At 36.0% G+C, this 25,494-nt stretch overlaps 1 protein-coding gene and 1 long non-coding RNA gene across 12 annotated transcripts in view; one reads left to right on the top strand and one right to left on the bottom strand.

The window, feature by feature from the left end:
* The window catches only part of Dnm3 (dynamin 3), a 587,991-nt gene that overhangs the window by 282,101 nt on the left and 280,396 nt on the right, over positions 1-25,494 (bottom strand). For all 10 annotated transcript variants that reach the window (XM_021265417.2, XM_021265418.2, XM_087194095.1 and 7 more), the window contains one exon: positions 17,337-17,450. In XM_021265417.2, coding sequence (XP_021121076.1) covers positions 17,337-17,450 — 114 coding nt within the window. The remainder of the gene's footprint in view (positions 1-17,336; positions 17,451-25,494) is intronic.
* On the top strand, positions 786-7,602 carry LOC147823089 (uncharacterized). 2 transcript variants are annotated; one of them, XR_015444322.1, is made up of 3 exons: positions 1,007-1,764; positions 3,841-3,914; positions 5,444-7,602. It is a non-coding gene; the product is annotated as an uncharacterized LOC147823089 (long non-coding RNA). The 2 variants fall into 2 exon arrangements; XR_015444321.1 differs by having other exon boundaries at positions 786-3,914.

The raw sequence follows: 25,494 nt of genomic DNA, 5'->3' as shown, positions 1-25,494 counted from the left end.
AAAAGAGGTATGCTTTTCTACTGCTAAAAAGACTTGCATAAGGCCAGTAGAAATGAACTGCTTTGGTTGCATTTCTTGAAACAATGCTACATTTCTTAGTTTGGTAAGAAATTAAATTTGGAAGCTACCTAAAACTTTTCTCAGATCATGATCTCTGTCTTGAGGGCCAATTAATCAAGCTCTTGTTTGAAGCAACTCTAACATTAATCAGAGATCTGTGGAGGGAAAGTCAGAGAACTTCACTTTCACAATATTCAGCAATATTATAATTGAAAATAGTAACAACAGGGGGAGAAGAAGAGTGGATGCCAGGGGTCTGATATCTTGTAACCTTTTGTCAAGCAGGTATTGGCAAATTTCAACAGATTTACTTAACCAGAGATAAAACTAAGCAGTAGAATATCACGCAAACAAAACAAAAGTTCTAAAACAGAGTCAGGAATTACCAGTAAAAAAAAGTGTTGCACCTAACAGCCTGCATCTGCCAGAGGCAATTTGTTAGGAGACCAGAGCTATCATTGCATTGTGGGTGCCTGAAATCAAAACTTTAAAGTTTCTTTAGGTAAAACTATTGCACAGCATTCCAAGAGCCAGCCAAAATAGCTGAGGGAAACTAGGAAGGCCACATGTGGAACTAATTACTCATGTAGAGGCCATGACAAAGAACATTTCTCCAGACTTTTCATGGGGGCTTCACTTTCAGGAAGTTGCTATAATTACTGCTCAAGTCTAGAGCAGCCTGAGAGCTGCTGACAGATCCAAGAGACAAGAGGGGGGGGGGGGGGATAACAAAACTTATCTGCCCTTTCTGAAGAGTGAAACACCAGAAAATTAAGTACCACGGGAAAGCTCCAAAAATGAGCTCTGCCTTCCAGTGTTCAACTTTCTGTTTACTATTTTATCTCTTCTCTATCTTCAAGTGATTTCTCTAGCCTGGATCAGACGGCAAATTTGTACTGCTACTCTAAACTCACTTTCAGTTGGCCACAGCAGAACTGTACATCTTGACTCTTTTTTTACAGCTTTTCCATACTGGGGCCCATTTCCTGCCCAGTTGAGGAAAAAAATCTGGCCTGAAGATGAAATGACTGCTTAACATTACACGAGAACATCTGGTACCATTTTATGCACAGACCCATGTCTGAGAGCAGGCGATTCTAGCGGTCTCTCCAGCGGCACAGCACATACCCAAACCTCCCCAGGGTGACATCATCCCATATATGGACTCTCCAGCCCAGCCCTCCCCCTTTTCCTGGTCCTAAATTCATTGCCAGTTCCCTAGTCTGCAGCAAATGTGCCACGTCAAGACTGGAAATCACAGCCCTTGAGTGCGTCTCAGTCAGTGCGGCCGAATTCAGGGGGGAAAGCTGAATCCACCCCTGGTGCAGGAAGGGAGGCTCTTCCCCAGGACCAGGAGAGGATTTTAAGTCCACAGCTGGGAGCTTCTGGAGATCCTGCTCCGTCGCCCCAGTGTTCAGACTACCTGTTCAGGACAATGCCGTTGTACAGTAGTCTGCACATTGGTTAGACTGGGCAAGGGACAGCAACGCCATGGACTGCTGGGGACAAAATTTGCTGTTTCCAAGGAGAAGACATTGGTTTGCTCCTTTGTTGAATCTCACACCCAGTGTTTCTCTTCACAGGTTTTGCACGCTAGGGACCAAGAAGCGCTCAGGAACACTGCTGAGAAAGGACCACTCGAGGGAAAACCTGCGGGTAAGGCCTCCGTGACTGCTCACCTGGTCTGTGACCATGGGAACCAAGGTAGGGCTCCCATGTGTGATAGAGGGCCATGTGTTTAATTTTTAAAAAGCGACGATGTATAATATGTAGTGACTTACTTTATGTTTTATTATTTCTAAAGATTGGTAATTCAAGTGTCTTCTTAAGTTTAAAGGTTTTTCCACTTCAAAATGAAATGTGAAAAAACTCACTCTGAACCCTTAGGAACTCAACAAGGCTAGTTTTGAATTGTTGAAATTAATAATTCAGAGACTAACACTATGAATGAGGGTTAAATGCATAACTTTGGACGCTCCAGGATTAAATGAATTTTACCCAAAACTAAAGAATACTTGCTATTTTCAAAATTCCATATTAGTAAAATTTTTTCTAAATATTTGCTTATGTAATATAAATATCAGGAATAACAGTTCCTAACAATAAAAGATGAGCCTGCCAAGTTTTTGCCCACCAGACAATGCAGATGAGACTTCCCCCAGAAAGTAGTGCCAACCCACAACTTACTGAGTCAGCAACTGAATAAATCAGAGACTGGAAACCTCTGTCTGTAGATATCACAATATATAACTCTGCATTGCTTTTTTTTTTTTAATCCAAGAATGCTTGATGAATTGCTGGCCAGCTGAAACCTCTTGCCTATATTTTACAAGGCTTCTATGTCTCCCAGCATTTAAAATGATAAGGTACTTTGTCTAGAAACCTACTGATAAAAAAGGAATTTGTAAATGAAGACAGAAGTTTTCTTTGGTCAGTTTCCAGCAGTCTCGGAGGTGAAAGAGGGTGGGAGAGGGGGAGGAAGGTGGGAGGGAAGAAAACCCTCAAGCTGAATGAAATCCTAAAGAGAAAAATAGAAAAGTCTGGGCTACAAAGTGACCTGTGTGACCTGTACTGAACTTTAGAGCTGGATCCCTTAAAGAAAGTTCTGGAACACTGGTACTGCCTTCCCTCTAACGCCCTCAACCCCCTTTTATTTTTGCCTTAAAATAATTCCGTGCAATGAAAATGTTCTTTTATAGGCTTTTGTGGAAAGTGAATGTAACGTCTTTGTCCTGAGCAAATAATTTTCTATTTTACATTTTGCAACAGTTAAAAATTGACACAGATTCTGTTCTGCAGAATATTTAATTACAGAAGTTTCCCCAAGTTTCTTCTTTGTCAAAACAATTTAAAATTTATCCTTCTGATCATTCTGCAACTGGCTGGTGTAAGGAACACCTAAGTTTTCTTATCTACTTATGGTTTTTATTTAGCATGTAAATAGCAAGGAGAAATTTAGCTATTTTTCACTTAGATGATATAGTAAAGCCAACTTTCATCTTCTCTTGTGACTTACAGATTTCCATATTATTTTAATAGACCATTTGAGACTTTAAAAATCTACACAGTTTTTTTTACATAGAAAAACAAAACAAAACAAAAAAACTATTAGGTAATGGATGGGAGCCTTTGTTTCTAAGAAATGTAATTTTGCTAATTTACCCAACCCTAAAGGAGGAAGATAGCTACATGGTACTTCGTTAATATAGAAGATTTCTCAAATTTAGTGGGTTTTATTTTTTACTCTAGAAATAATTGAATTTCATAATTTGGTTTCATTTAATGTGTGTTTAAATTAAATTTCTTTCTTCATATTAAATAGCCTTTTAGTTTTTCAGAGAAACTAATCTCTAGGAGCCCCTCACCTATTTTATCCTGGAGGTGACTTTTAATCTGGAGCTAGAAGGGATACAAGTATGTCTTTGGCTGAAGTCCAAAAGTAAAAATATAAAAAATTACTTTGTAAAGAGGTAACCAAGGAGACCCTGTCTGTGCTCAGTGGAGTCTTAAAGACCCATTTGTAAGGCAAACTTTTAACAAATGAAAAGGAATAATAAATTTTAAATTGTATGAGTTAAATTCAGGATCAATCCAAAGCAAAAGGTCATTTTATAAACTACTGCACAATGAAGGCAGAAAGGTATTCTACATGCTGGTACATATACCAACATTTATATACACATAATCATAAAAAGTGGCTGTATCTGTTTCGAGGGTAATTAGAATAATGCTTAATATTATTTTACTATTACTTTATAAGGAGATATACAAATATTTTAGGGATCATGGAATCTATTCCAGAGGAAACTAACCAACAGTGAGCATCTTCAACTAAAACTGTCTTGGATGAAATGGTAAGTGAGCTAAAATTAAACATTATGGTCATAAAGAGAAAACCATTGGCGAGGTCTATCCAAATTGCATTCCATAGAAATTTCATAGTTTTCATTTTAATGTGTGGATGATGGATAAATTAAGTACTGCGTTAAAAGAATTTTTTCAGCTATCTAAGGAAAAGGAAATTCAGAGGCTCAGCTTCAACAACATCATTCAGTAATTGAAAGAGGATCAACATAGAACAGTCCACTGAAATTTTAAAATATTTCTATAACGTTATAGATCTCAAAATAAAAGAAAGTTTGTTTACAATGGGACAGAGTTGCACACTGATCACTTTCCTGCAGTTAGTCAATAGGCTTAATCTCCTTCCTGCTTGGCATTCAATTTGCAGCCCAGAGAATATGTTTATATTTTTGAAAGACCAAAATATACTATCTCCCCCCACCTTTGCCTACGGACCACCCAAGCATTTCACTCTGTGGGAAAGATTTTAGATATAAAAGTCCTAATGAAAGAATTTTTGGCCTTTTCCCTTTTGTTTTTGGGGAAAAGAAAGTACAACTTGGTTAAGTACAAAAAAAAAAAACCCCAAAAAACCCCTAAAAAACGCATCCACAAATGTCCATGTCCAGTAAAGAGAAGCCAAAGCTTTCAATTACTCTATAAGGAATCTGCTCTTTTAAAACAACTCATCTCACTCTAAGGAGACTGGCCTACCCATCACAATAATGTCTAAATAATAAGAGACCATCACTCACAAATCCCAGCTTAAAATAACTGGAAGGTCAGGCTTTAACCTGAGACAGGAAGTGCCCGAGTTAAGATTGAAACTTTCTTCAAATCCCTTTATCCTTTGGTGTCCTGCAAATTACATAGACATAAATGTTTAGAACTTTTCCAAAGGTCGCCTATTAAGAATTTTTTATATCAGTTTAATAAGTAGGGTTAATGAAGTAAATTAACAAAAATAATTAAATCTTCAATTTGAATTTTCTGGCATATTGTGGTACTCAATTTCCTCGAGTTGCCTTGCTTTACTTTTACTGTGGAAGATTTAGAAGATAATTCTTTTCTTGCATTTTTTCTTAAAAAATAAAAGACAAAAAGGAAATAAGGTATAGTAAAGATTTTTAAAATTCCATACAATGATAATAATGTAATGGGTATTTCACATTTCGACTAGGAATTTAAGAGATAAAGTAATATTCACCCTAACATTTGGGAGATTGAAAAATGTCAGGAATTTTTTCAGTCTTTGATATTTTTTAACCAGCTTAGGACAGGTTCAACATAACTATGAAATACGCATATACCACATACATATGATAGCTGTGTTTTAAAAACCAGTCAGGAACATAAATTGTACAAAAGCCTTAGGAGTAGATAATTTTTTCTTGTTTTTCAGTCAGATTTTTTTCACCCTGAAAAACTGCTACGATTGATTTTTCAGGCTTAAAAGTTTTTGAATATCTTGGTGTAATAAAACTGTTTCATATTAAAGGATAACATATGAACTCACAAATATTTCTTTCTATTTTTTCAGGTTGCATGCATCATTCCTTTAATTGAGCACAATAAACTGGATCAAATTATTTTGGGAGAGTGAGGGAAAGCTGTGCAGAATATAGTAACTTTTAATTTCTACCAGTATATTCTTTGTAAGTGAATCATTCTATAATTATTTTCTGTTGCACTGAATGCAGCAATAATAGCCTAATAGTATTTTCAGGTATTTGCTTTTTGCATAATCTAACCTTGCAATTATTTAAATAGCAGCCAAGTTTACTGATGTTTTTAATTCTGTGAAGAAAAAAAAAGTTCAACTCTAAAGTGATGAACAGAGACAGAATTATTTTTTAAATTAAACAAACACATAGAAATTGCACTTATCAATTCTTTGTCAAAACTTTAGCATACCTAGTCACTGTCTAAAAGTTCATATTTGTAGAACTGTCATTTTTCAGTCCCTGAAAACTATTTTTGCTCTCCATAAGGCTACTTTACTTTCTCAAAGATTTATTAATATAATTAGAAGTAAATAATAAACTATTAATTTTTTTAAACAAAAAAAATTTTTAAATCCCAAGTATACACTCCTTGGATAGTAACATGTGTGTTTGTGTTTTTTTAAAGAAGTCCAACTCATTGGAATTTTGTCTATATGGATATTTTGTTTTTAAAAAGGACACAAGTAGTAAAGCAAAGGTATTTAACCTTTACATGTATGAATTGGTAATTTATATTAAAAGAGCCAAAATCATTCTGACTCTCCAGAATTGCATTTTGTATCTATATATGTATTATTATTGATTCTTTATTATAAGAAAAATTTCAAAAGTCTGGATTTAATTTTTGGATATGAAATTAGTTTTCCTTTTCAGTGTCTAAGGTTCTATTTTGTAACCATACACACACTAATAATGTCCAAAACACATTCTAAGCATCACTGTCTCGAACAGCTTTCCAGTTCATCCTTTGGTTCATTTCATGACCCTGCAAGTTAATTAAGGGGTGGAAAACTTAAACTCACAACTGCCTTTTATTTGATTTTCACTCCATACTTAGGAACTGTGCATTAAAAGGGAAAATGAAAGTTTTAAATAAATTCTTTTTGAGATATAAAATCCCACTATCAAAGCATCAGAAACCAAAGTCCATTGGTCGAGTTGCCAAATACATTAGGCTCATTAATTATTTTGAAAATGGCTGCTATTACCAAGTAAATGACAATTTTCTTCTTTGTGGGCAAGGTTATAGTTCTTATCTACTACAAGAAACATGTATAAACATAGTCTTTATCTTTAACTTCAGAATTAAAATATGCAGAGTTTTTGCAAAGAGGAAAAACATCTGGTTCAATTACTCTGAACTCTGACTGCACGTGGGCCAGTCATAATAGAAACTGGACTTGAGAATAATCATTGTGTTTAATCTTTTTTCTTCCTTAAAATTTTAATGTGAGTTTTCTGTTATTCCAAATATCCATGTTAGCACATTGGAACAAATGTGTAAGTGTACTTTCTGAATAAAGTCAAACGTCTAACTTGTTTTTAGTTCCATAATGTTTTAATGTTTAATTCTGCTGTGTGTTTTTCTCCCTTTCCCCTCACCCTCCCAAATCACCTGATCTGGAAAACAGGCTGATTGTATCTGTCCATGAGCAAAGGAAACCTGAAGGAACCAAGGGCCTGGCTGGACAGAGTTGTCATGTGTCTGCCTGTCTACACTTGCTGTGCAGAACATCCGCTCACCTGTACAGCAGGCACAGACAGGCAGTCACATGACAACCCAGCCTGAGTGACAACCAGCCATTGAAAGAAAGCAGTCCTCACACCGTAGCATCCAAGAGCTACAACCTGAGTGAGGGGCTTGGGGTCTGGGCTTTTAACCTGTTGGCTTAATGCTTAACTCGTATGTATTATTCTTATTATTTTATTTTGATTCAAATATTAAAACCCACCAAAAGTAAAGTGGTGCCTATGAAATACAATAAAACCCATTTCTGAAAATGTTCCTGTGCTTTCTATAATTCTCTTTTCCTAACTGTTGTTAGCAAATCATTACCCTTGACATTTATTGTATACATCTTTGAAGCATCCCATAATTGATACTTTTTTTAAAAAATCAATATATCAAAACAGAACTTCAGTTTGATGTTTGGCAAGAAATAAATTATTCTAATAGTTCTAATCCATAAACTAAGTATTGTTTTCTACATTGTGACTTTTTTCTTCAATGGGGAGGTGGTGAGGCATAGAGAGAGAAGATAAAGGAGAAAAGAATAATATTCTAAAGGATCAAGACTCTTAAGAAACTGACAGACTTGTCTATGTAAGGTATAGTGGAAAAAGTATTTCCAACATATTTTTAAATTTATTAAAATAATTGTTTCTTCTATTTTGATAAATGGGAAGTTGAAATTGAAACATCAGTATTTGCAAGTGTCATGATATACATAGAATTATTACTTTCTCATTGTTTAATTAAGAAGGGGCCTCTGCTACGGTTCTAGGAGAAGAATTTACAGGGCCAATACATTCACTTGGAACACATGCTCCCATTCACCACATTCATGCTCTTCAGATGTTCAAGCAATTCAGTACTTTCAGAAGCTTGAGTAAAGTGCTTAATGATATGCATTGTATATCTTTTGAGGAAAGCAAAACTTTGATTTGTGCATTGTTAATTGGAATGAAATGATCAGGGCTGGATTTTGTATATGAATATTTCAAACATTTAAGAGTAAAAACTGGAAGGGGAGTAAAATTAGAAATTTGTGAAGTTTGATTTAGTTCGTTACAATGTTAACTATTTCACTATTTAAAATTAATTTTTACTTTTCTTAAAAAGATTCTGGTCAAGCTTAAAAATATAACCCTAGAGTACCCCAAACTATTTTTTAATATTTAATAAATAATTATTGCAAGTATATATTTTGAACCAAAGTAAGCTATTTTACATTCAGATATTTAATTTTTAAATGAAATATTTAGTTTTAATTCTAAGAGTCCCATATGTTCCAAATGTTCTGATTTTGTGGTATTTGAACCAAACTTGACAGTATAATTTCTTTAAGAAAAAAAATTGAGCAATGGGCAAAACTATGAAGTGAAAATATAAGTAAAACAAAATGTCTTTCATTTCAACAATGTGAAGTTAAAACAACACATCATCTACTAAAACCCACTCCTGCTTCTCTAAGACTCATTGTGCAATGCAGGTTTCCATCTTAAATAAAGTTCTATAACTAGCAAATAAATTCTCACACAATACTTCATGAAATGCAAAATGTAAACAGGAAGATAATATAAAAATGGAATATCTATATAATTTCACCCAATTTTAAGTGCTTTCTACAACCCCTAGCAAACACTGCCCACAGAGTTCACATGCAGAATCATTCCATTGTACCCTGGAAGGCAGTCCTGGCTCCATGTGTGACAACACTCAGGATGTACACTGAGGAAACCATTCCAGTCCACCATGACCCAAGGGAAAGCTGGGGCAGAGGAGGGGGCGCGCAGCAGAGCTATCCCAAAACAAGGCGTTCCAGGTTAACATTTCAAGGATTTTTTCTATAAAACCTGGAGCTAACCACCTTTTTTAAAACACTTTTTTTTTTTACTTAGATCTCAAAAAATCTTGAAGGAATGTTTTATATACATTTATGTTCATAACATGAGATACAGTAGTTTTGCTTTTCTGAGAAAGGGTAATATAAAATGTGATATGATGTTTCCAGTGTAAATTTTTTGAATCAAACAATGCATACGCAAAGTGAGTTTGGATCTAAATATATTTTTAATAAATTTGAAATAGCATTTGATCTTATGATTTATTAAGTATAACTTTTTTCAAAATTGTAAATCTTTGGATAATACTAAAATGTAGAAATTAATTTCCATGAAATAATATTATATTTAAAAGTATAAAAGTAGTATGTGAGAAAACATAACTGTAAAGATGCACAATTTAAAGTAATATAAATAGGTTAAAGTTAAATATTTGTTTGGACCTTTTTTTGTAAAATATCTAAGTTTTGGCTAAGTACATCTCAACAAGGAGTGTGAACAGTATTTGCAGGGTTGATGCCAACTTCCTTGGTCATAGGGAATATGAGATCCAGCAGGAAAAAAAAGCATAATTTTGAAAGCATAAGTGAAATTAAAAAGAAACCTGGAGATTCCCGTAACTTCTTGATCTTGTAACACTGAGCATCCAGGGATACAGTTGTCATTTTGTCTCCTGTTACCAGAGTTACACGTGTCATCTGTTACCACTCCCCAATAAAAACAAAATGAAATAAATATCCCTATAAGGGAATTATATAATCTCCTTATCAAGCCATCCAAACAATCCAACCCACAAAAATGAGGCCTGTAATTTCTTAAGAGTCCAAGGAATGTCCTTATTTCAATGAAGATTTTGGATTTTCTTCAGTGGTATAAAGTTGGTTCATTTCAGTTCCACTGGAAACATGTCTATTGCATGACTCTACGATTCTAGGAGTATTCCATATGATTTTAAGCATTGCACTGGGCTACAGAAATAGCATATTGGCTAAGTACCTTTATTATGCATACATTAGCAGACCCTTTTCTTCAGATATTTTAACTATTACAATTTCCACATACAGTATACTTTTCACTGATATTAGGAAAAATACAGTTCATTTCTCCTTGAATCAGAACATACTAATCATCTTATACATATTTTAAAGAAAAGTCAGTTTTTTCAAATTTTGATGTTAAGATACTAATGTAAAATTATCTAGACTTAAAATCCTTTTGAAATGACAGTTTCTATTTTATTTCTATAACTTATCTTTTTCTAAATTTTCCCCAAGAATTATGTAACATATATTCATGTGTGAAAATAACATTGAGAAATTTATTCTGACCTTAAAGGATCTTCAGTCCAGGAAGTCACATTTATATAGTCAGAAGAGGAAAAAAACAGAATACCCCACAATGATGAAAATTAACAATTCCAAGACAATCTACCTCTAAGGGTAACTTTACCCTGTAATCACTAATTTAATATAGGCCTTTGCTATACCACATGATAAATTATTATACTGTATTTATCCACATACTTATTCAATGATACCTTCATTAATACTTGATGAGTGCCTCCTCCCAGTTCTGGTGTGAAAAAACCAATAGCTCCCAAGGCTTACAGTTCACACCTATGATTCAGTTTTCCTAATGATTTTCACCTTTTGAAAAAATCTCTCAAATCCATTCATTGCTAACCATTTCCATCAACTCATCACAGCCCAAGCTACCATGATTCCTCATGCAGACCACGACAACAGCTGTCCAACAACTCCCCAATTCAGTCTTGCCCTCTTCCGATCCAACCAATGGAGTCCATAAAATATTCAAGTCTGATGGTGTGGTCTCCAGTTTAAAAACTTCAACATCTTCTCATCGCTCTCAGGATGGACTGCAGTCCTTCATCTTTGGAGTCCCTCTCTTTCTTTGCTCCAGCCACTTTAGGCTTACTCCCATTAGTTAAATTCATCAGGCTCAACCCTGCCACAGGACATTAACACAAACTTTTCTATCCACTCAATTTAAAGTACCCCCATCTGTCACCCTATTCCCCACCTGAGACATTCATTATGTCATACACATCACTGGCTTTTATTTTCTTCATAGTCTATAATCAGCATCAACAGGTTTGCTGTCTGTGTGTTTTATTTATTGGAAAATATTCCTCCTAAAGGCAGGGACCATGAATTCCTTGCTGGCCATTTTCTCCTTAGTGAGCAGGATAACTGCTGGTACATAAAAAGGACTCAGAAAATATTTGCTGAGAAATGTTCAGATGACTAAGAGCACAGCACTGGCACTTAGCAGGGGTCAAATCACTCATTCTCTTTGAATCACTAAAATAGAGAATGTAAATAAAGTACTGACTTAGCTCAATGCCTCTCAAACTATAAATGCTCAGTAAGTGTTAACCACGAAGATCTTCATCATTAAGATCGTTAGACTGAAAGCTGTCTTAGGCAGGTCCAATAAAAATAGGAAATGATATGTACATAGAGCCTCTTATTAACTGAAGACCATTTGGTTTGGTTGAATATTCTGTCCACTTTGGATATACAAAGGTGAGTCTGCAATGAAGTCTGGACTAAATGCTGATTATATATTATTAATTTAGAATGAGAAGTACCTTGAATTTGAGACAATCCAATTTTACAGCATTGAGAAGGGAGAGAGAAGAACGAAAAGAAAGAAGCCGAAATATTATTCTTGGGCCAGACAAAAAAGAACAAAGCCAACAGTGACAAACTCATGAGGGGTGTCCACTGGCTAAAAACTACTATGCAGGCAGCCATATAATATTCCTTTTGAGATTATTTTGACCATTATATTTTGCCCCCAAATCCTTAGGTATGTACTGCAAATAACCTTGTTATTATTTTGATAGAAATCAGAAGAGCTAAGTATCATGAATCTCAGATCACAAGAAGTTATATAGGTACAAACAGGCTTTGGGATGTGCACATGAGCAGAGTGACCTGGAAAAGATAAACCAGAAGGAAGTCTATCCAGCCCCTGGAAATGTGCTCAGGACCTGTTGTATCAGGAATTCTAGGTTTGGGGTTCTGCCATATGGGCTGGAAGTACAACAAGGCTTGGGCAAATCCCTTGTAAGTACTTACAAGCTGTCTAACTCCGTGAAAAGTGGCTGATTTATTTCTATGTTATAGAAAGTTCTAATCCTAGAGTAATGTAAAGAATAAGATAGTTAAGTTGATAAATTAATTGTGTCTCCTATAACCACACTGTATTATAAAGACTCCATGAAGATAACATATGGAAACTTAAACATTGCCTGGGACACAGAAGGAAGCTTTTCTATTGAGATCATGTGTCAGCATCAGTACAAGTGACATTCTTATACTGTGCTGTAGAGTACTTTTTCAAAAAGTACATTCCGGGCCAGGGATTTAGCTCAGTGGTTCCGCCGCCTGCCTCGCAAGTGCAAGATCCCGAGTTCAATCTCTGGTATCAAAAAAAAAAGAGTTCAGTCTACAGAGGCTTGCCTCCATTCAAAATTCAATAATAGGGTGGAAAGATCCATTTCTTATAGTGAGAAATTAGAATAATAATGATGGTCTCACTATTCCAGTCATGCCAAGTTCAGTTAAAATTATTACATAGGGTTATCGTGCCATCTTGGATAGAAACCAAACCCTTTGAAAGTATCATCCATAATTCTTGGTTAAGATGTAGGAGGGAAGACAATATAGAGTCTCACTGAAGAAATGGGATCTGAACTCCTTGTTTTCTGAACCTTACCATCTTCTGCTAAGAAAATCAGATCCCATATATCCTATCTCTCAAAAATTGATACAGCATTGGCAATTAGTCATAGTAAAACCATGTCCACAAGCACCTCAGCCTTTCCACGGCACCATGCATATGATTTATAGGGTCTTGTGTTCAGTTAACGCCCCCCTGTAAAGCAGTTTGAGCTATTGTTTGTTAATCACAAATATATTTCATACATTGTTTACATTTATAACAAACCTATCATAAGTTAAATAAGGACCAAAATGGATTACAGATATTGGGATGTAGGAAGAAAATGTTCAGTGGGAAAGGGAATAAGGTGGAGGAAAAGAAGGGAAGGAAGAGAAAAGGAAAAAGAAAGAGAATAGAAGGAAAAAATGACAACAAAGTTTTTGTAAATAAGGAGGAGAAGAATGGTTGAAAGGAGGGGATGGGAATGGAGAAAAAAGAGATCAAGATATATTATGTATAAGTACAAATTCCTTATGATGAATGTGATCATTATGTATATCAAAAGTGTACCGATAAAATTAATTTTAAAAATAAAATTTAAAACATCCAAAAAATAAGTTAAATAAAACCACATATACATATTCATATGACATAAATGCTATTTATTAAGCAGTCATTTACATTATAATGAAAATATACCATTATTAATTATTTAAAATAGCAGGAGGATGTTAGACCACATAAAAATGCTCTATGAAAATGTAAGTATAAATTTATTATTGAATAAATGAATGGATGTACAGTTAGCTTAGTAATATTTTACATGTCAACTTTTCTTGACTAAGAAAGATAAATTGTCCTGTGCTGGATTTCCAAAGTATGTAATGCTGATATATGTATAGGAACAAAATACAAACTCTCAATTTACCAACATCTTGGCTCCAAAAATTAAGTTAGAGCTCTAGTTTATTTTCACAAAGGCATACTCTAAACTTTGGGTTTTAAGACTGTCCACAGAACCATGTTTAATCCACAGGTAGTTGAACTATGGCAGCAAGGCATTTATGAAATCTAAACATCATTTAAAATCCTGCTGCTCACAAGTGAGTGCTGTGCAAATCCAATAGGCCAACAATGCATGTTCCTCGAGACCTACCTTCCTGAGATTTTCTGCTTGATATTTTTCCATACCCACCTTCCAACCTTGGCTAGCAGCACAGCTAATAACTACTTGTTAAATACTACAAAAACCAAGGACAGTGTTGTCTGCTCTTTCACCCTGACGGTAGGCTTGGAAGCAGTCTGCAGAAACAGGCAACTCTGCCAACAGCAGCAAATGAAGCATGACAGAGAACGACACTGGCAGTAGCCAATGGCAAAGTGGGAATGAATAATGGCAGCTTCAGCAGAAATGGGTCTGTCCAACTGCCACAGACAACTTCAAAATCATAGTCATTTTGAGTGAGGGATTCATATTTTGCAAACTTTCTATTTGTTTCATGAGTAGAACTCTGAATGAGCGACCATAGCTAATGGCTGCAGTATAACTACATGCAACACACAGACCTGTCACCCTCAACTTGAATGCCCCTCACTCCCAGCTTCTATGCAGAACAAGCCACCAGCATCTTTTTCCTGGAGCACTGGGACCTTGCCCCAGCTGGTCTCGTTTCTTCTATTCTTGCCAACCCCACTTTTTCCACACACATATCCCACCCCCATATCATGCACAACCAGGCAGCCTGAGTAAGCTTTCTAAGCCACAAATCCAATCATGTCACACCCTGCTGGGCCACCCCAATGGCTTTCAGTTATCCCTGTAATAAAATTGAAATCATCAAGTGGAAACTTACAACTCCCTCATACGCACACCTTGTGCCCCTGACTTTATTTCCTATTTCTTTATCTATTTAGGCCACAAGCTTTTTATAAGTTCTTATTTCTTGGGTTTTTACACTTATTGTTCCCTCAACTGGAATGTCCTTCAACAAAAATTGTCCTCTTAGCTCATCATCTCAATTTCTGCTCAAATGTTACTTTCCAATCATCCAATTTAAAAGGCTCTCTGGACCGGGGATTTAGCTCAATGGTTTTGCCACCTGCTGCGCAAGTGCAAGGACCCGAGTTCAATTCCCAGTACCAAAAAAAAAAGGCTCTTCCCCACCACTTTCTCGCTCATTACCCTGCTTTATTTTCTTCCGAGCATTTAACAGTTGATATAATATTATTAGTCTATTTGGTTGTTCATTCCACATAGAAAAAATCTTGTCTGTCATTTCCTATTTTTGACATGATATAAAATAAACTACTCTTTCCTAGAGTTTCTTCATGTGAATCATTTCACTTTATTTCTAGGGTAATTCTTATTCTCCCCTGTCCCCAGTCATCCTCCACACCTATAGCTGTAATAAAATGTTCACTGGCACTCAGGTGACACTACAACTGCACCCAGTTATTTTCTATTTGTTGGAATCATGAGGGAACTTAAGTAGCGGGGATTTTGGAAGAAGTCATCCTGAGTCTTTAGCAGAAAGGAGGAGATGACCAGCAACATGAACTCACCAAGCTCTCAAGCCTTCTTCCTTCCCTTCAGGAGGCATGAGGAACTTACAAGCTTCTAAAGTGCTTATTTCAGGACCCACACCAGCCAGGCAAGAGAGCCCTAAAGCTATACTACAACAGCAGTAGCTACTCTGGAGTCCCCAGCGCCCGTGATGGTAACATCCAGGAACAGGTCAATGCTGAGACACCTGGAAATCATCCTCCTAAACCCCCTGTGGGGTGAGGATGAGTTGTATAACCCCAGGCATCACTAGGATCATTGCCCACATTTGCGGTGGACAGCACATTTTTCTCCTTTGCCACCACTGGCTATGTGACCTTGGGAAATTAGTTATCCTCACCAATGCGGAACATTCCACAATAGGAGGAACTGAGTCTTACAGAAATTACTTTTCAAAAGGTTGAGTGTTTTGTTTTTGGTTGGTCTGTATTTATTTTTCTACTCTGAAAAATAACAGTAGTAATAGTAACTATCCTAGGGTTGTGATATGGGTTAAATGAGTTAATTAATAAACACAAAACACTAGCTGTTACCATTATGATTTCTCAGTAAAAATCTTTTGTTTCCCTTCATGTAACTAAAAACTTTTCCAAGATTGACAATGGGTTTAAATGTACATATGACCATCGAAATCCTTGGAGGAGGTATATCCAGAATGGATATTAGAGCAACTGAACAGCAAAGAAAAGAAGATCATCTATTTACTGATTTTCATACGGATGAGATATCACTATGTAGATAGAGAGAGGTATCTCAGAGCTCCTCAAGCTGTGATGACCTTTAAAATGAGAGCTTCCCACAGAATGATGGGATGTCTAAGCAGCCAGTACAGGAAAGGAACCATTGTTAATCCTCATACTCAAATAACAGCCAATCCCACTTTTCAATGAGGTCAGTGACACAAAAATTTAAAAATAAGCTTTTTTTTTTTTTTTTTTGGTATGGGGATCAAACTCGGGTCCTTGCGCTTGCGCAGCAGGCGGCGAAACCACTGAGCTAAATCCCCAGCCCTAAAAATAAGCTTTTGAACAGCAATTTTGTTTTGACATTTCCACAGGATTTGAGCTCCCCTATTACAGAAAACTTACTGGCAATCAACCAATTATCCAATATTTTTTAACACACTATTGCACACAAAGCACTTGGGAAAAGGAAAGAACCGTAAGGCATGAAGCTTTTCCTCCAGGAACTAATAAAAGTACCTTATAAGGCTTTCAATATTAATCTAAGATAGGAAGGGCTTTTACTGTAGAAATATATGCCCTTAATAGCCAAATAAAATGGAGATGATCTCACCTGTGTGTTGTTTTGCTGTCACAGAGCATTCCTATGTATTGGTTGCAATGTTGCATTATAAATACTAAAAACTTATTAGGTCAGGCCACAGGTATTAAAATTTCCAAAGCATAGTTTAATTTCCATCCATGCCCTCCCAAATCTAGCCATATCAGTTTATACTACAGTAAAGATTCTATAAGACTAATACGAATTTTTCTACACTTATATAGCTATCACATTTTAATAAACAGTAAGTCACAGGACCAAAATTACTAACATCTACCAAGAGACAGAACACCATAACTATCATAATTCATGCTTTTACAAAGATATCAAATTCTCAACGAATAAAATTTGTATAAACAATGATCTGGGATTCACCTGAAAACCACTGACGTGAACTTTCTCAAAAAGCCTTTCATTTGAGATATATGTAGAACCATTCCAAAATGCTTTATTAACTCTGCCTCGATGTCATTAATTTCACTCTCAAGATGTTCTATTACCTTAGGACTTTTCAATGTATTTTACAATGAAAATTGCTTTCACTTCACCAGTATCATAAGGAAGTTACTCCTGACAATTAACATCATTCTTCAGATAAGCAAAATATGATTACACTAAAGAAATGAACAGGAAAAGAAATTCAAGGAAAATAGTGTAAAATTAAAAATCTGTGAGAGGGGGAAAAAAGTCCTTTAAATAAACATTCCAAGCTAAATCTCCTTGAAACAGAACCAGTGGTGTCTGGAAACTGTGTATCACAAAAGTTTCAATTCATTTAAAAGTAGACACACTTTGGTAAGAAAACTCTGTCATTCTCGGTGGCTTACCTCATCATCTTTATACCAGGACAAGCTTTCTGCAGTGAGGACGAACCAGTACCCCTTCGAGCCTCCTTTCATGATGCCAATGTTACTGATGGTCAGCCACCCCTTACGAATGACCTGCAAGAGAGCAGACACCAGCGCAAGTGCTTAGTTTAACATAAGCCTGGGGGAAATACAAGGTCTTAGACTAAGTCAAGTTAAAAACAAGATCTCAATGAGAATAGCACTGTTCCCCTCAAAGCTCAACTTCCACTGAGCTACTCCAGAGATTTTATCTTCCAAAAGTGAATAAAATAAAAATTTCTTGGACTCATATAGACGGCAGAAGCAAAGTGACTGAAACAGACAGGAATGAAATGAGGCAGCCGAACAGACTTGTGCCAGGCCTATTTATGGCATTGCTGCTACAATTAAAACATATTTAGTTGATTGGATGAACAATAGACTCTCCACGCATGCTGCCTCTCCTCTCCTTCCAGCCTACTTGTTCATTTGTCTGCCTGGCTTGCAGCACATTAGGATTTCCATCAGGGACTGGACAGCAAATAGTGAAAAAGCAGAAACTCCAGCCAACCAATTAGCTCCTTGTTAACAGCCATGAATAGGGTTGATTGAGGAAGAAAGCTGAAATAATAAACTAAAATGAAAAGTTTGGGCTTTTTAATGGCTTTGATTTATTCATCTATTTCTGGTTATTATTTGCTACACATGAAACATGTAGCATCTTCATATGAAAATCTTTAGTTTTCATACTTTGGACCATTAACAACCTGCACCATAGATTTGGACCATAGATTTATTTATAAGAGGTATTTAAGGATAAACGCATTTTCCCTGCACAGTTGTTGCAAAGTTATATTGTTTTCCACATGGCATAGTTTATTATATCCTAGAAGCTACATAATTTTGATGTCATAGAATCAGAAATGCAATTCTATATGGAATTATATGATATTTTCCTAAATGTCATCAGACACACAAGCTAAAATACTGCATAGTCTCTCTTATATGAGAAACCCAAAGTATAAATAAGTTAAAGAGCTAAATGTCAATAATTGTCCTATACCAAAGTCATTAAACATCTTAGAGATCCTGAAATACTAAAAATTATTCATTTAATGATTATCGGTTTCTACAGGAAGATGAAAATACTCTAATAATCAGATTTTATTTTTACATTGCTATTTTCTAGTTAAGGAGGAAAGCCAGTCCTAGGGAAAATTATGAAATAAGACAAGGTTCTCCTTGCTAATCTTCCAAACCTCTCACCACATCCCTAGGCCTAGCCACCCTTAATTCCTTGTTTCAGCCCCTCCTGGGAGTCTATTCTCCCTTCTAGCTCTCTGTTGCATTTATAAACCTACTTAGAGCAGCTCTCTCAGGTCCAGACTGAAGCAGACTTCTCCCCTGACCAAAATTACCCCTTTTTCTTACTCTCTACTCCAGAAAGAAGAAAATAATATATTGGAGTATGGTTTCTATTAGCTATATTGTAATCATTGGAATGCTTTCTAAAAATGTAAATTCCTGAGCCAGCTACCACTCTGAATGAATTAGAATATGAAAAGTAGGAAGTTACATTTTAATATATTCCCAAGGATTCTTATTCATATGGAAGATTACAACCCCCTTTAAATACACATCCAATACATAAAATCAAAACTTCATTTTTCTTAGAACAAATGATCACATCTAGTCTTCAGTAAGAAGAAACCGGTAAAATTATTTCACACCAAGGTTATTACCGTCCTACCAGGTCTCAAAATAGCTTACTACTGGAAGTATACTAATTCATGAATTTCATTTTATTAATTATTTTCAGACATAGAAAAAATATTCTAGATATTCCACAAATTACAAGAAAATTGCCACTTTACATTCTAGTAAAACAGGCTGGCTCTATTCAGAGGAGCCATGAATTTAGCTCATTTCTTTAGAAACTATATTTCAAAATAAAAAAGCATTTTGATGTCACAATCCATGTCCTCAAGAATCTTACAATTTAAGGGGAAGGCAAACCTATAGACATAATTTCACTGTGATCATACAGTAAGAGATGTATGCCAACACAGATACAGCCAATAAAACCGAGGAAGTTGTAACAGAGATGTTACAACTCCTGAGATGAGACCTCAGAAGATCCTTAGGGGGAACAGAATTAGTCGGGCCAAGTAGTGTTTCCACAGAGAAGGACAAATAAGAACCAAGTAGGAAAGAGCCACGAAATGCAGAAAATGAGAGTTGGGGATAAAGGCATTGAGGATGAAGGAGGAGGTGGGATGACATTGGAGTGGATCTAGTTCAGTGAAACCTTGAATTTCACTCATCTCAATCCCCAAGAAGTACCAAAACTAAATTAATAAATTTCAGATTCACATCGCTAATACATATATATTTATTTTAAAAGTCTATATATGACTATTATATTCATAAATTGTACATATTATACTAAAATACATGGAGAAAAATTTGAAAACATAGTATGACAGTGAAATAAATAAATAATGTTTTTAACATGTAAAATCTTTGTGGGGGATAGGAGTTATGCTACATATATCATTTTATTATTAACCTCTTGGTGATAACAGCACCAGGGCACTGGTATCAATATATATATTAATAAATCTGGGCTGTTCTCTTAATTTCTATCTTACTACATCCTCTTGCATTTCAATGGGTCTTCCGTGCTCCTTGGGCCAGAGAAACTAGGTCCTGTAAGTTACTACTATAACCCAAGTGAGAAATGCCCAATGTGTGAATTAAAGCCACAATATATAAGGTTTTAAAAGATGAATATACTGGAGAACTACCTAGGGAAAAAAGTCAACAGAACTTACCATGTGAAGAGAGGGGATCGGTAAAAGGAAAGACTCTAGAACTAGCAGAGGAGCTATTAGCTAAGAGCCATTCCTGATTTCTGGGCCCCAATGACTAGTTTCAATTGATATGTATAATAGGTATACAATGAATTTGAAAATTTAATACAAAGTAAATAAACCCAACACCTGTTCATGATAAAAACCCTACAGAAAATTGGCACAGATAGTCTTTATCTCAACCTGATAAAAGCCATCTATGAAAAACCAACAGCCAACATCATACTAAACAGTCAAAAACTGAAATTCTTCATACTAAAATCAGGAACAAGACAGGGATGTCCACTATCACCACTCCTGTGCAACACAGTTCTGGAAACATTAGCCACAGCAATTTAAAAAGAAAGAAAGAAAGAAAAGGAATAAAGCTAGGAAATGAAGAAGTCAAATTGTCACTATTTGCAGATGACATGAAACTAAAAGTGTAAATAAGATCAAAATGTATAATAGATAATATGAAATAGGAAGATAAGGCCCAAAGGGGAAGGGGAAGTTCAAGAGGTAGAGAAAAGGAAAGAAGGGAAAGGAAAAAATATGAGAAAAGGGAAAAACAGAAACAAAGTCTTTGTAAATAGAGAGGAATAGAGAGGTGGAAAAAAGGGCAGGAGAATGGGGAAAAAAATAAGAACAAAGATATATCATGTAAAGGTACAAATTCCCAATGATGAATGTGATCATATTATATACCTAAAATATACCAATAAACTTAATGAATAAAAGAAATCTAAACATAAAAAGGGACATAAAAAACAAAATAAATAAAATATTTAATTATTTTTTAAAATTTATTACATATAAAAATGATACCATTTTTCATTGACTTAAAATCAAATTTAAAAAATAAATTTGTTTGGTTTATTTTTTTAATGTGGCTACCAAAAAATTTTAATTACATATATGAACTCATTTTTATTAGACAGTGTGATGTTTTAAAATAGCTGAAAATCTTGGGTCTACCATCACTTAGAATCAACCATTCTAAAATTCTAAAAGAATAGAGGAGGAAGACCAAATTTTAGAAAGTGGGTGTTCTGATGATGAATTCGGTCAAATCATGTTGGATTGGAGGTACTCACAGTAGTGCATGAGGAGGTAACCTGACCCCTGAAGGAAGAAGGGGAAGTTAGGACTAGAGGTATAGATTTGCAAGTCCTCAGTATACAACAGACCCAAAATAGCAGTGGCTCAAACTGGAATCCTCCAGAAATACCAGCATTTAGGTCCAAAGGGGAAGGGGAAGTGGGAGGGGTAGGGGAAAGGAAAGAAAGGAAAGGAATAGATATGAGAAAAGGAAAACATGGAAACAAAGTCTGTGTAAATAGGGAAGGGTGGAGGGGGTGGAAGGGAGGGCAGGGGAATGGGGAAAAAAATAAGAACCAAGATATGTCATGTAAAGGTACAAGATCCCAATGGTGAATGTTATCATATTGTATGCCTAAAATGTACCAATAAACTTAATTTTAAAAAATTTTAAAAAGTAGTCATAAAGGACTAAAGAGAAATGTCAGAGAAATAATAGCAATATAGTCATGGACGCCGAGGGCAAGGTGAATTTTAAACAGTGTGTGTTTGGGATTGCCAAGTTCAGCACTGAAAAGGACAGTAAGGACAGTCCTTCCTTGGGAAAGGAGCTGAGTCTCAGTAGGTTGTATTTGATCTTCCCATTTTTCTTGATAAGAAAAGAAACTTCATTATCTGCAGGAGAGTGAGGGTGAGAAATTGGGGGAAATATTTAAGGACAGTGGTGAAGAATTCAGACAAACTAAATGAATTAGAAGGTCAACACAACTACAGTTAGTTTTTTTCAAAGTGAAAGGTAAGCCACATATGCGGTTGTACACCTCCAATCCCAGTACTCTGGGAAGCTAAGGCAAGAGGATCACAATTTCAAGTCAAGTCTAGGCAACTTAGTGACATAGCAAGATCCTGTCTCAAAATAAAAAATAAAAAGTGGGGTCTGGGTATGTAGTAGCTCAGTGCAAAGTCCTGGATCAATCATCAAATACCAAAACAAACAAACAAACAAATATAAATTAATTAATGAAATAAATAGAAAGGGGGAAAGCTGAGAATGAAGACCAAAAACTTGTAGGGTTACAATCAGCATTGCTATGTTATCTTTTCTAAGAGCACACTGCATACCTGATGGGAAAAAGAGACACTTAATGGGAATTGATTCAGGGTTCTTAATTTCTGGACCCAAATGAACCAGATACATACATGTAAAGAGGTAGAAGATTTGGGGCAAGAGGGTAATTCAAGTGATCGACATTCAGTCTAGGCAGGAAGAAAAGTAAGGCCATGACTGGGGTCTGTGGGAATGGCACTAATAGGTAGAAAAAGAGAAGATAAAGGTACTAGAGAGACCAATGAGGAAAGAAAAGAAAAGCAAGCAAAGGGAGAAAGGAACTTTCAGAGTTTAAGACAATATGAAGCAACAAAGTTCCTGATCTTACTGGCACCCTTAGATTCACATCTCAAAGATGCACCGCTGTTTCTAAATCCATTTAATGTTAGTTAATAATGTTATAGAAATGGTATTTACTACACATCATTTAGTCCAGTGGATGTAATCAACTGAGCTATCTGAATGGTAACAGTTAAAATGAGGGATAGGAGCTCAGCAGTAGAGCACTTGCTTGGAACACACAAGGCACCAGGTTCCATCTCCACAGCGCGCGTGCGCGCACACACACACACACACACACACACGTGTGCACACCCAATGAAGAGAAGAAGAAAAATTTGTAAAAGATCAAATAATTAGAATGGATTTAAGAGTATCCCTATGACATGATAGTTATTTGCATTTCTAATTTGGAGAGAAGAGATTGTAGCGACCGTGTTGTGAGCACATGTGTCCCACAGACCTTCACTGACCTCCATGGAAGCGTGTTCAGGGCTGAACACTGTCAGCAATTAAGACGCTGTCGTAAAGATTTGAAGAAGTTCTCATCCATCTTTCCTTTTACACTAGAGAAACCACACTTCTCACAAATGGACTGTTCTTCTTAATCAGCTCAAAAGAGGAATTAACACAAGCATCCCTAATGTATTTTTTCATTGAGGGAGAGCAAAATCATGAAATCAAAGTAAGAGCAGAATGAGATAGGAAAAAGATAAACACTCAGTAAAAATGGTCAGAACAAAGAGCCAAGAAAGCTAAGAGGAAATTAATAAAAAGAAAGCGAAGGAAGGGAAGTAAGGGGAAAGAGAAGAAAAAAAAGAACTCCAGGCCAAATGACATTGGTCGTAGCATCCCTTCAAAGAGAAAGTCAATATAAAATATCAATTTTGTATTCACATTCAAGATTACCAAAGTAAGGACTAAAAGGTATATTAGATAATGTGAAATAGGAAGAAAAGGGGCAAAGGAGAAGGGAAAGTGGAAGGGTAGGGGAAAGGAAAGCAGAGAACGGAATTAATATGAGAAAATGAAAAAATGGAAACAAAGTCTTTGTAAATAGAGAGGGGTGGAGGGGTTGAAGGGAGGGCAGGGGAATGGGGAAAAAAATAAGAACCAAGATAGATTATGTAAAGGTGCAAATTTTCAGTGATGAATGTCATTACATTGTATACCTAAAATGTACCAATAAAATAAATAATATTTTTAAAAAGATTACCAAAATAAATCTATCAACATTCACTACAATAGCCACTTATAGCTTCTTCGGGCTTGAATATCAAATTCTGTTTTGGGTACTGAAGTAAACGCAAACAAGGCCATAATTATATGACTAGAAGAGACTTCAGGAGCTGACCTTTCACGTTCTTATTTGTTCAGCTAGAGACAACCATTTTTTGAATTTACTGCCATAAATATTACCCAAATTTCTTTTGCCATGCACAGAAACTTTGAAAGCAACTGGAAGACCAGCCATGGAGAAAGTGAAACAGCCTGAACTCTTCTTTAGGTGGCAAGTCTACCCTACTCAAGAGAGGATGTGTTCCAGTTAGTTTCTTCCATGCTACAAGAAAGTAGGGCTTCCATGCTACAAGAAAGTCAGGGCTATAGGGCTTCTCAGGGCTGGCAAAACCTGTACATTAGGGGTAAGTTCAGGCCCTAGCATCTGGCTAGCACAATGGATCATAAAATTAATACACAGGCAAGGGAGATTATGGGGAGAAATAAGTACATGTGGACCAGTTCCATTGTGATCAAGACCTTTAACTTCAGTTGTAATCAAGGGTTTTTGACCTTGGCCTTGCTTATGGTAGACTATGCAAGCTTTTTTCAACTCTGCAGCTGGTTTTTAACTTTTGCAGCCTGGGAAAATGTGGTAAACCATAGGCCATTTGATACGTTGACCTTGGTAAATCATAAAAGCATATACATAGATTTTCTACTAGACCAGTAACTGCTTTTAAAAGGCAGTTCAGGCACCACAAGGCCTATCTGGTCAAACGCTGGGGAGCTGCATGAATGTATCAAAGGCAGAGGCCAGGCCAGTCACAAAGTTGGTTAGAAGGGATCTACTGTTGCAAACACCGGCATCCTCAGGATATAGGATGCTTAACCTTGAATTTGGGGAGCAGAGATTGAGCTAAGCAGACATGCCTGAGGCAAGAACTCAATTATAGGGAGAAGAGACTCCTCAAACGCAGGCTTCAGGAAACGAAACTGAAACTAGCTTTTCTATTGCCATCCTGTAAGACAGCTGAGATTCATAGGCACTGGTCAGGTTCTAGCCTTAACCTATTAAGGCCAGGCTGAGGTAGGAAGGGTTACATTCACTGCCTTCAAAGCTATTCCATATTCTGGGTCAGGGAAAGCAGGAAACTGTAGAGAGCCAACCTTACCTCAGAGTAACTTCAGTGTCCTCCACCCATTCCCATGCACACCTCCTGGAACTGGTTCTAGATAAATTACACAGAGCGAATGACACCTTAGGAAGCCTATGCTTCTTAGACTGGAAATTATATATCAGAGGCCACAAGAAAAATACAAAAACAAAAGGAAAGTCAAAATTATGAGGTTTTGAATATGCTTGATTGGGAAAGCAAAGTAACTCAAACAAGTCCTAGGGACTGGGGCTTCATTGCTGCAAATTCCTAAACTTTGCAAAACACAGTAATGTTTAAAATGTTCTCTAAAACTGTCTGTATAAATGACATTCCCATTTGATGGTAAATGCATAGTGGTAAAGCTAAACTTTTAGGAGAGATTTCGCCCAATAAACTTGCAGATTCATAACTAAAGAAAAGCTGATTGGCAGCCTGACAGGGCTAAAACCAAGAAGGCTTTCTTCACATACACTCTCCCATTCTTCACCCTTGAACATGGG

The sequence above is a fragment of the Heterocephalus glaber genome, unplaced genomic scaffold, assembly GCF_053883595.1.
Source record: "Heterocephalus glaber isolate CG9 unplaced genomic scaffold, H.glaber_assembly_v1.0 deba00001600, whole genome shotgun sequence".
Classification (NCBI taxonomy): domain Eukaryota; kingdom Metazoa; phylum Chordata; class Mammalia; order Rodentia; family Bathyergidae; genus Heterocephalus; species Heterocephalus glaber.
This window is presented reverse-complemented; position numbering and strand designations above follow the sequence as displayed.